This window comes from Choloepus didactylus, chromosome 6, assembly GCF_015220235.1.
Source record: "Choloepus didactylus isolate mChoDid1 chromosome 6, mChoDid1.pri, whole genome shotgun sequence".
Taxonomy (NCBI): domain Eukaryota; kingdom Metazoa; phylum Chordata; class Mammalia; order Pilosa; family Megalonychidae; genus Choloepus; species Choloepus didactylus.
The window spans coordinates 142,775,189-142,788,083 of NC_051312.1; the positions used below are offsets into that span (position 1 = coordinate 142,775,189).

The following is a 12,895-nucleotide window of genomic DNA, read 5'->3' on the forward strand; positions in this document are numbered from 1 at the left end:
TGTTACTGAGGAGGAGCATAGGATGGCAATGTTCCTATTTTTAAGGATAAGATGCTTGGAAGGGGGTGAAAAGAACTTAGAAAATGAGGACTAGAAGATAATCAGAGCTGGGACTCATAAGAAAATGCACAACTTAGGATCAATTTGAGCTTGAGGCATCAGTAAGGCATAAACAAAACTGTCCAAGAGGCAGGTAGGGCCAAGATCCATGCTCTCCATAGAGATTAGCACTTTATTCAAATAAGGGAGATTTTGACTACCTGAGGATATTTGACAATGTCTGTTCCTGAAAGTCTAAAAATGTTTTTCTTTATTAGAGAAGTTGTGGGTTTACAGAACAATCCTGCATAAAATACTGGATTTCCATATACCACTCTATTGTTAATACCTTGATTTTGTGTAGAACATTTTTTACAATTGATGCAGCACATTTTTTATAATTTTACTATTAACTATATTCCATGGTATAACTTGGTGCAGAATTTTTTTATTATCACAATGTGGCAGGGGTGTAATACTGCTATCCAATGGGGAGAGGCCAGGGATATTGTGCATCTATAACATACATGGCAGTTCCCTTGTCAATGCCAGATTTCAATAGCACCAAGGTTTAGAAATGTTATTGATATGTGTTCTAGTTTGCTAATGCTGCCGGAATGCAAAACACCAGAGATGGATTGGCTTTTATAAAAGGGGGTTTATTTGGTTACACAGTTACAGTCTTAAGGCCAGAAAGTGTCCAAGGTAACACATCAGCAATCAGATACCTTCACTGGAGGATGGCCAATGGTGTCCAGAAAACCTCTGTTACCTGGGAAGGCACGTGGCTGGTGTCTGCTCCAAAGTTCTGGTTTCAAAATGGCTTTCCCCCAGGGTGTTCCTCTCTAGGCTTCAGCTCCTCAAAAATGTCACTCTTACTTGCACTTGGGGTATTTGTCCTCTCTCAGCTTCTCCGGAGCAAGAGTCTGCTTTCAACGGCCATCTTCAAACTGTCTCTCATCTGCAGATTCTGTGCTTTCTTCATAGTGTATCTCTTGGCTGTGCTCCTCTTCAGAAGTTCACTGTTAGCTGCCCTGAGTTCCCTCTGCCTATCAGCTCATTTATATGGCTCCAGTGACTCAACTTAGACCCACCCTGAATGGGTGGGGTAACACCTCCATGGAAATTATCCAATCAGAGTCATCACCCACAGCTGGGTGGGGCACATCTCCATGGAAACACTCAAAGAATTACAATCTAATTAACACTGATAGGTCTGCCTACACAAAATTACATCAAAGATAATGGCATTTGGGGGGACATAATACATTCAAACTGGCACAATATATATAAATTTGGAAGAGGAGGCAGGGAAGGGGTTCTAACACTTATGCTCTTTTTGCATACCGGGCCCAGGCCTAGTACTTTATGTGAATTAACTCATTTAATCACCCCAACAATCCTGTGAGATAGCTCTTTGGTTAGGCCCATATTATAGGGGATGATAAAAGAATCAGAGATGTTAAATTACTTGTCTAAAATCTCACAGTTAATAAGTGAAGCTTAAATTCTGTCTGAGTGGAGTGCTAACTGCATAACCAAGTTCATTGCTGAAAAGTTCTGCCTTCTGTCCTACATTGGAACACAATTCCATCATGTTCTCTGCTACTGTATAACAAGGATCACCTCTCCTCCAGTTTCCAACCACACATTCATCCTTTCCTTCTACAGCCTCACCAGGAGCACCTTTACAATTCCTATTTGTAACATTCCATTTATGGTATGTATATTCTTCAAATGATAGAAACTTTCTCTACCTCTCTCCTCACTTCTCTCCTAGCCCTCACCAGAATTGCCTTTAAGGTTCATGTCCTGACAGTATCTTCAAGACAATCTAGACATTTTCTTTCAAGTGACTCAAAATTCTTCCATCATCTACCTATTACCAAGTTTCAAATCTAGTCCATATTTTTAGTTATTCATCACAGCAGCACCTGACAAAACTTCTCCCTTTTATTATCTGCTAAATCTCTTAATGTTTTATGCTTTACATTTAGATCCATGATTCAATTTTGTTAATGGTGTTAAGTATGGATGGGTCTCCATTCCTCTTCCTCCTCTTCTTCCTCCTCCTCCTCCTCCTCTTTTTTCTTCTTTCTTCTTTCTTCTTCTTCTGGCCTAGATAGCTAGTTGTTCCAACCTCACTGTTTGAAAAGCTTGTCTATTCTCCATGGACTTGCTTTTACAATTTTTTCAAAATAAATTGACCCTGTATTGTGGGTTCTTTTGTGGATTCAATATTCAGTCCTCTCCATCTGTCACTACCGTACTGTCTTGATCTTTGTAGCATTAATGTAATGTAAGTCTTAAAATCAGGCCATGTGAATTCTCCTTTGTTCTACTGCAGAATAGTTGTGGCTATTCTTGTTCTCTTGGCTATTTATTTAAATTTGAGATCAACTTTATAGAAAACACAATCTGGGAATTTAATGTAAACATGGAATGTGCATGGACATACAGTGAATCTTCCAATTCATAAACATAGTTTATTTTTCCATTTATGTGTCTTCTTTGATTATTTTATTAGCACTTTACACGCTCTAGTGTACAGATTATGCACATATTTTATTACACTTACACCTGAGTATTTCATGTTTTTGGTGCTGTTGTAAATGTTCTTCCTTTTATAAATAGCTGGTAATAGCTCTTTGAGATATAATTCGTATACCTTACAATTCACTCATTTAAAGTGGTTTTTATTTTATTCACAGGGGTGTGCATTAATTCCCACAACCAGTTTTAGAATATTTTCATCACCTAAAAAGGAAACCCTATACAATTTAGCCATCATTCCCAAATCCTTTCATCCACTTAGCCCTAGGCAACCACCAATCTACTTTTAGTTTCTATGGCTCTGTCTATTGTAGAATTTCATATCAGTGGGATAATATATGGTCTTTTATGACTGTTTTTTTTTCCCAAAGTAATGTTTTCAAGGTCCATCCATATTGTAGCATGTGTCAGTAGTTCATTCCATTTTATTGTTGAATGATAGTCCATTATATGGATATGACACCTACCATTTATCCATCAGTTGATGGACTATTGGTGATTTTACGAATAAATATGCTTTGAACAGTCTTATGCAAGTTTTTTCATGATGTTTGGTTTCATTTTTCTTGGGTATATGCCTAGCAGTGGAATTGCTGTGTCATATGGAAATTCTATGCCTACCATTTTGAGGAATTGCCAGACCATTTTCCAAAGTGGCTGTACCATATGACATCCCCACCAGCAGTGTGTGAGGGTTCCAATTTTTTTGGATCCTGACCACATTTGTTATTATATTTTTTAATTGTTGTTATTACAGTCATACTAGTGGGTTTAAAGTTACATCTTATCATGTTTTAGATTTGCATTTCCCTGATTACTAATGATATTGCACATCTTTTCACATGGTTATTGGTTATATCTATATCGTCTCTGGAGAAATATCTAATCATATATTTTACCCATTTTTTAATTGGGTAATTTTCTTTTTATTATTAAGAGTTCTTTGTATTTCTGTATACTACACCATTGTCAGATATGTGATTTGCAAATATTTTCTTCCATTATGTGCTTTGCTATTTCACTCTCTTTTAGTAGTTTTGAAGAAAAACTTTATCAACTTTATCAGTCTTACCTATTTTTCCTGTTGTTGCTTGTGCCTATCATATCATATCTAAGAAAGCATTGTGTAACCTAAGATTATGAAAATTACCTTTCTTCTAGAAGTTTGAAAATTACCGGAGGCCCCTGCAGTGGCCGCTTGTCCGGGACACTAACCCGTGCGTCTCCCAGAGAGATGGCCGGAAGCTTGAGCGACGTGGAAGCCTAGACTAGTATCTTTTTAATCAGATCCAATCATGGCATGTGATAATATATATTTGTTCAGGATCTCAATTTGATTTTTAAATATTTTTGAGACCTTTTCTATAGCATTCCCTGAAGCATTTTTTCTTTTATTTAGTTCATATATTGTCTGAAGTCCCCATGAGAGACAACTGAAACATTATTCTGTAAATGACAGGATGTTTATTTTGGTGTGATTGGGACCTACATAGACCATGTAATCATATTCCTTTATTTATAGGGAAACTATGCACAGATCTATATTTCATGTTATTTTGAAGAAGAAGGAAGATCTTATTTTTAGCACAATTGCCAATTTTAAGAAGGCCCTTCATTGAGGACCCACAGTTCCCTCCCTGCTATGGTGTGATTTATGTTCTAGGCCATTGAATGTAATTTATCTAGCAATCTCTCAGAGATTAAAAAAAAATCTCCAATAATTACATTTATACACAATATTGTTAACTCCATCTTTATGCACTTCTCTTGAAATAATACATGTACAGCCAGATTGTGGTATTTATTAGGGCATATTTCTGAGTCTAACTGCCCAGAAATGTCATTGTTCTTTATCGTTTCTTATATTTCCTGAGAAAGTTCAGATTTTGCACAATACTTAATATACTCAAAATACTTAAAAAGAATATTTCTTGCATTACTTCTATTCTGACTGAAATGCTTATTAAAGTTTAATCAAGGCAGAACATAAGTTTTGGAGACTTATTCTTTTATTACAAGCTTCAAATATTTGGTAGTTAATGGGAAAACACTAAAAGGTCTTGAGCTAGGAGACATAGTTGCATTTTCAGAGATTATTTTAACAGCAGTGTAGATGGCTGAATTAGAGTATGTGAGAAATTCTAGAATAATGTTTTGAAGTCACTACAGTTCAGGAATACAGCTCAGCTAAAACATAAAAAGTTCCTAAATTTGGGTAGTGGCTGTGGGAAGGCGTGGAGGACATTGTTACCTTAGATTCTATTCCTTGAAAGTGCTCAAGCAAAGAAAAACTTAATTTACACAAATATTATTGAGTCCTTACTATGTACCCTGTACTGGCTTACTAGCAGGAGGAAGTAGTAAATAAGACAGAGGTGGTCTTTGTCCTTACAGAGCTTTTAGTATATAGAAAGACATAGAAATTAAAAGAAAAAGAATAATGTCAGACAAGTGTTATGATGGATCATCTAATGGAAGGTATGAAAACTTAAATTGTGAAAGGTGACTTTTATTAAATATTTACCATTTGCCATCCATTATTTTAAGCACTTAACTTATATCAACTCAGCTAAATGTCACAACACAATGAAAGAGATGCAATTATTCCCATCCCTATCTTGCAAACTCTCTTAGGCAGAGAGAGTTAAAGTAAATTGCTAAAGATCTTAGAGATACTAGTTAAGGGATTAGGCGACAGACACATGCCCTCTAACTCCAAAGCCTATGTTCATCACTATTATGATGAGAAGAAATAGTTGACCTCAGTTACTGAAAAGCTGTGTTTAAGGACCCATAGGACATTCAGGTGGAAATTTCCATTAGGTGTTTGGAAATAAAGACATTGGAAGGAAGGCAGTACATCAAAAAATTATTTGTAAATATCCCAGAAGAGACAATAACTGAAATCAGTTATTGTAATACTTAAGAATTTTCTAATAAAGAGGACTATAGGCAGAACCCATGTTAAAATAGTCATTATGATGTGGGAAGAAAGAAGGAAAGAGAAGAATACAATAGGCAGATTTCTTTTCAGAGGTGAAGATGGTAGGGATATAGGAATTCCATTTTAGCTCTGCATTGGGGGATGTCCAATCCCTAGAGAGAAGTGAAAACTTGAAGAAAATATTGAGTCCCAAAGGAACTATAGACATGGCATAGTAAATACAATCCCCTTATTTTCCTATTACATATAGAGTCTGCTCCCTGGAGAAGAGACTGAGCAAGTTACTAACCTGTTTATAAACAAGTGTGCTGTATTATTACACCAACATTAAATCTTCTACATCTTTGCTAAAGAATGTTCATTTTTCATCTAATGGTTGACAGGCCCACAAATAAAATAAGATATGATCTATAGCTCTGAAGGATTTCCAGGGCATAAATTAAGTCTTGTTGCATTCTCTTAGAATCAAAGGTAAAAAAATCTTATTTTGAAATTGCTCTTAGAAAGCAACCTGGGTAAAACAGCAAACAGGAATCTCAGAGGCTTTCTGGTCTAAAGATTGTTAGTTTCTGAATTCCATTTGTACACGTCCTTCTTATTTTGAGATTGAAATCCAGGGATTAAGAAATGCTGCTTTTCTCCCATATTGTGGAGACCTGACACACAAATGAATTAGGTGGAAGAATCTGTTTGAGGGGAGAGCAAGGCATGTTCAGCGACACAGGGCCCTCAGGGTTCCTGTATCTCTGTGTGTCGTTTCCCCCTCCAGAGAAGCAACTCACTTCTCTCTACATAGCTTTTACTCTGTGACTTGGGGCAGCTATTGGACTTCTCCTAAACAAAGGTCCCTTAGTTTTCAACTAGGAACAATGTTCCTGGTTCCCACACCAACAGTGTCTAATCTGCATGAGAGGCAGCTCCAGGTTGCCAGGGCCTTGTCCTCCAGTTTTACTGCTGAGGGGAGGGTTGATGTGAAAGAAGAGATGGTGAGATGAGACAGAATGATTCTGTCCTGGTCCATCTTCCTTCTCTCTTTTTCCTTGGTTTTTCCAGCTGCCATGTTTTCCTATGGTAGGAATTGTCTTCACCATCGGGTAAGTTGTAAATGTTGCTTACTATTAGTTTGAAGGACTCTAATAAGGGGAAATCAGTGTTATTTGCTCTCAAGGTTAAAGGCATATTCTGTGGGTCCATGTTGGGCTAGTCTGAGACATTCCCATTGTAGAGCCCACTCATGATGGCTGGAGATAATGTGGGAAGATCTGGGTTGTCCTCTAATTTAAGTCCTTTCTCTTGTCTCCACAGATCCCCCATAGAAGCATGGCTACTGGAAATGTCTCTTTTGTAACTGAATTCATACTGGTGGGATTAACAGACCACCCAGATCTCCAACTCCCTCTGTTCTTCTTCTTTCTAGCAATGTACATTATCACTGTGCTGGGAAACTTGGGCTTGATAACTCTAATTGGGCTGAATTCTTACCTTCACACCCCCATGTACTTTTTCCTCTTTAACTTGTCCTTCATAGACCTTTGTTATTCATCTGTTTTTACACCCAAAATGCTGATCAACTTCATATCAAAGAAGAATATTATCTCCTACCAGGGGTGCATGGCTCAGCTCTACTTCTTCTGCTTTTTTGCCATCTCTGAGTGCTATGTACTGACATCAATGGCCTATGATCGCTATGTGGCCATCTGTAATCCACTCTTGTATAACATTGCCATGTCCCCTAAAGTGTGCTCCAATCTTATTTTTGGTTCATATTCGATGGCATTTTCTGGTGCCATGGCCCACACTGGATGCATGCTGAGACTGACCTTCTGTGATGCCAACATTATCAACCATTATTTCTGTGATGTCCTCCCTATGCTCCAGCTCTCCTGCACAAGCTCCTACGTCAATGAGCTGGTGGTATTCGTTGTGTGTGGCATCAATATCATCTTGCCCAGTCTCACCATCTTTATCTCTTATGGTTTCATTCTCTGCAACATCCTGCACATAAATTGCACTGAGGGCAGGTCCAAAGCCTTCCATACCTGCAGTTCTCACATAATCTCTGTTTTACTGTTCTTTGGGTCATTTTCATTTATGTATCTTCAGCCATCTTCTGCAGGGTCTATGAATGAGGGAAAGATCTCATCTGTCTTTTATACTAATGTGGTTCCCATGATGAATGCCTTAATCTACAGCTTGAGGAACAAAGATGTTAAACTTGCCCTGAGAAAGACCCTGTGTAGGAGAAATTTTCTATCATAAATAGGATCTCCCCTGTCGGTAGTGTCAGGACAAGGAGGTTCACTGTGTTGATTAAAATATATTTCATTGGAGCTTTCTTATCCTATTTCTTTATTATCATGGTGAATGAAATTTTGAGCCAGTTGTCATTAATTTATTTCTACTTTGGTTCAGGTAGGTCTTTTCCTCACCATTTGCACAGTTATTTCTCCTTGTCACATCTTTTCCTGTTTGAGAATAAGATGAAGGAATTTTTTTATATCTGTTTTTTCATTGTCGGTTTGAACTTTATTTTTTCTCCTGTGATATGATGACTCTTCCTACAATGACTGAATAAAGCACATGGTTCAGAATCTCTGTATATATATGACTGTGAATAGGCTAAAAGGTAAGGGGTGCCAGGACTTATCAGGCTCTTTTTATGTGGCAGGCATGGCCCAAATACTATATTTGAATTAACTCATTCAATCCCCATTGCAACCCCATGAGGTAGCTCTTTTCTTAGCCTCATATTACAGAGGAGGATAAAATGTTCAGAGGAGTTCCATAACTTGTCTAAAATCTCACTGTTAGGAAGTAGAGAAATCTGTATGAAATGCCGTCTGACCTGAGGGTACCTCTCTCCTAACAACTTCCTTACTTCACTTTATTGAGTTCAAATCCAAGCATACATAACATTAAAACAGTGAGCTAATATTTTATACATGCAATTCCAGAGGCTTGAAGGAATGTAAAAGAAATGGCAAGTGACTATGCCCATAGACTTTCATCTTTTAGAGATATGCATAGGTTCCAGGGAATACTGAGTAGAGTGACCAAGGGAGCTCATTTTATCAGACATAAAATAAGGCATATATCAGTAATGTCTCTAAATTCTTGGAATTTAACTGAAAATACCATGTGAATTGCAGATGTAGCAGACATGTCTTAGTCCTATATAGTATTTGGTAGCATTCCCTGATGGTGTATGAGTCAGCCAACACCAGCTCTGATCTGTGAAATCAACAGGCTTATTTGCAGCTTGACTTTATATTTTTGTATTGGCCTGGCAAATCTAAATACTTTATTTTGCAATATGTATAACTAGAATTGTTCAAATTTAAAACTTGGGTTTTTTGAAGTTAGTGTAAAAGAAAATCAGGTGTAAAATAATTTAGAATATACAATCTTATTTATAACTTATATAAATGGAATACTTGAATGTTTTGGATCTGCAAATTGAATTCCAAAAAGACAAGAATATTGTCATATATATCTTTGTTATCCTTTTGTTGTATCAGAGCTATTCCATAAACAATTCAAATTAGAAAACCTTTGTTTTACATTTAACTCCATCTTAGCATGTCAAGGGCATATAACTATTTTTTACATGAAAACTTAATTCCCTTAATTTTCATTTTGTTTTAAGTAGATTAAATGTCATTAACTTAAAAGGGCATGGTCTCTAGGTTTAACTTTAGGGAAAACATGAAGTTAGACATCTCAGAAACCTATTATATTGGTACTTGTGGGATGGCAGCTGGCCAATCAGGTTTGGCCTGGTAGAGTTGTAGGTCTAGTCTGATTTCTCTAGCATTTTTTTAGCACAGAAGAAGTCTTCTGTGAGGTTTGAAGAGGAGGTGGCCTGGTATCACAGTGCTGCCATGCTTTAGAATCAGCAAGAGAGATGAGAAAAGGCACTCGGTGTCCATTCAACAGCAAAACCCAACAGCTGGTCTACCACCTGAAGACAAGCTGTAGCAGGCATACGCTGCATTGTGGACAGGTATTCATGGGGCTCCTGAAGGGCCTCAGGAACACAGTGTACAGCCTGAGGTACTGCAGTCTCAGTGATGGGGCCAGGCTGGGGATCCTGGTGGTCCCTGCTCCAGGCAAAAGCCCCAATCTCAGTCTCCCCATATCAGGCACTTCTCCCCATTTCCAGCTAATGTGTCCTTTATTGGCATCTAATCTAGTTGCAGTGTGACTGCTTTAATATTGCACAAAGTTTCTACAAACTAGGACTTCTTTGTTATTTTGAAATACTTGAAATAAAAAGTGAAATTAAGTTCCAAATTGGTTCAACATTAAATTTTTCAAGGGGGAAAAGAACATTTACATTATTTAGATATGACCTCAATTGTTTAAATTTCTGGATGGTTTTGAAAATGATTTTGAACTATATTATCTACTTTGTATTCAATATTTCTTATTGTTCATGGCGTTTAAAATTATATGGTTATAAGATCTCTTGATGGTTCACTGTTTAGTTCAGAACACATGAAAAAAAAAATATGTTCCAGAAGCAAGAACAGATTTTCTTTAAAAATTATGATGATGCCTTGTTTGGGAATATCTGAAGAAAAAAATTCACATTTTTTTGAAATACAAGATGAATAACTTTGAGTTTTGAATAATTCATAATAATATGGTATAAAAAAATACTGAATTTTCTTATTGTCCATGTAACCCAACATACATTTTTAAAAGTTTATGAAACATTCATGTATAGTTTAATAAATAATGCAAAAAATCAATGTAATCTCCATTTATGTCATAAAGCAAAATATTGCCAGAATATTTTATTCAATGTTTTTAGCTAAGTCGATAGATGTTTAGGTTGCAGTAACCTAGCCCAACAATTACAGCTAGGTAAGTTGTCAAATAGCTTATTTAGTCAAACTTGCCCCCAAATTTGTGCACTCATTCCATAGTTCAATTTTGGTGAATGTCTGCATAGCTGGAGAAATATTTGTATATTCAGTCTTTTAATGTTAAAATTATGAGATGGTGAATATTATAGTTTTATGAGCTTTTTTTCAGATTTACTTTAAATATTTGGTAGACATTTTAACTTAATACAGAATCATTTAAATAATATGTAAAAATATTTTATGGAGAAAATAAGTAGATGAGATGAGAAAGATGTGTAGTCCATATTCATTCCTCTGAATTTTCTCATATTCATTGGATTTTTCTCCTTTTGATTCTGATTCTGGAACCATTAAAACCGGACACCCAAAATCCAATGTTAACCCTTTAGTCTGCCCAGGATGCTACAATTATTATTATCTTCACTATACAAAGCTTTTTCATGCTGGATATTTCAAAAGGAAACTTTGGATCAATAAGAAGAAGCAAAGAAAAATACACAAAACATAATTTAGTCAATTTTCCTGAACTCAGTGGCTTTCTCCAGCTCTTGATGGTCTCAAACAGCTTTGTAAGCACTAGAAAGATTATTTTCTTGTCAGCCTCTCTTGGCATAGCCTATTGTTTTACTGTCTATCAGTGCTGAACTGGTTCCATCTTCTTTACCTTGAATTAATCCTTCTGTCTTCTCAGCTTGTGTATTTGATGACAATTTCCAATTATTCCTCTTCTCTAAATTGAAGTTTTCCTTTTACTTATTTGTCCCTACCCTCTGACTTTTCATTTGTGATATTCAGGCTGATTGATTTTGATAGTTAACTACTGATTTTGAAGGACAGTCACACTGCCTTTTCTTAAATCTTAGTAAGTGAAGTGGCTCTAACCTCTTTGGTATCAAGCCCACCAAACCTGATGCATTTGTTACAATGTGTTTCACTTGTGCACACTCGCCTGAGAGAAGCTGGAGCCATTGGACCTGCCGGTGGCTATCTTGTAACCGCAGTGAAAACCTATTTTGACTGAACCCCACACTGAGGTAGCAGGACCAAGAAAAGAATTGGGAGAAAGTACGCCTTGGTGACATCGGCTAAAATGCCTGGTCAGACCTGACCTGAAACCTGGAAAACATCTGAACTTTCTATTTAATGAAGAAATGATTTTATTCTTTAATCTATTTGTCCCTGTATGCAATTTTATTCACAACGATTTGATTGATCTCTAACTGTGGCTATGAAGTGTGCAGCTATAGGAATGCTTTTGCTTATATTAGATAGAATTACTCAGCAAAAACAATGGCTGACACTTACTAAATAAATTTTGCCTGGAAACAGAAGACAAACAAAAGTTCTTATTTACATCTATTAAAATAGTAAAGTAAGCAATTTTAAATTGCTAACAATAAAACATAATTTGTAATGTTAATGCTATGCCTACTTTTGGTACTCTAGTAGCAAGGCTTCTTGAGGGCACTAATCTACTCTATTCTTTGTTCTTTCAATTATACAGTTTTAACATAACCAAGTCACACAAAACTTCATGGATTCAGATTTTATTGCATCAGATTTTTTTGAACATATTGACATTGGATGCAAAGGGAAGTAATTCTGTTAATCTGTACCATTTTATTTTGCATATGCTCTATTGGCTACTTATAATTTTAACATTTTGTACACCTAAGAATGTTTATTTCTTCTTAATTATTCAAATTATTTTCACTGGGTATAAGAATTTAGGAGGACAGATTTTTTTTCATTAAGATTCAAAGGTGCTAGTCCACTATCCTCTGATTTACCTTGTTTTGATAATAATGCTGCCATCATTCTTACCTTCATTCTTGCCTATGTCAAGTGTCTTTTGTTTTTCCTCTGGCTGACTTTGAGCTTTTTTCTTTCTCCCTGTTTTTATTCAATTTGGTAATCAGTACTTGGGACAAGTTTTCCTCATGTTTCTTTTCTGGATGGAGTTCTTTGAGATTCAGGTCTGTAATAGTTTAATTTTAACAAATTCTGAATAAATCTGTGGTTAGTTTTCCTTTAAATATTTGGTCTTATCCCATTCTTCTTTGTGATTCCAAATATCCATGTATTGGGCCACCTGAAGTTGCCACATAGCTCAGTAATGCTCTGTTTAGTATTTTAGTGTTGTTTTCTCTTTGTGTTTCTATTACTGTTCCTTCAAGTTACAAAAATAACTTTTTCTTCTGTGTCTAATCTGTTCTTAATCCTATTCAATGTATTTAATTTCAGGCATGGAATTTTTCATCATTTGAAATTCTAATTTGTATTTTTCATGTCTTTCATGTCACTACTCAGTATGCTACATATTTCTTTCTTCTACTTCCTTGAAAATGGGATATATTGACAATAGGTGCTTTATTTTCCTGGTCTTCTAACTTTAGCGTATTTATTTCTGGGTATCTTTGTAGAAATTGATATTTTACATAATATGGGTTTGAATTTCTTGCTTCTTTGCATACCTGGTTTTAACTTA

The 12,895-nt window shown here is 36.0% G+C and overlaps 1 protein-coding gene across 1 annotated transcript; it reads left to right on the plus strand.

The window, feature by feature from the left end:
* Window positions 1-6,853: 6,853 nt before the first annotated feature.
* LOC119536177 (olfactory receptor 8B3-like) lies at window positions 6,854-7,795 on the plus strand. The gene has a single exon (XM_037838880.1). The coding sequence runs from the start codon at window positions 6,857-6,859 to the stop codon at window positions 7,793-7,795; it is 939 nt and encodes a 312-aa protein (XP_037694808.1). The 5' UTR covers window positions 6,854-6,856.
* The last annotated feature ends 5,100 nt before the right edge of the window (window positions 7,796-12,895 follow it).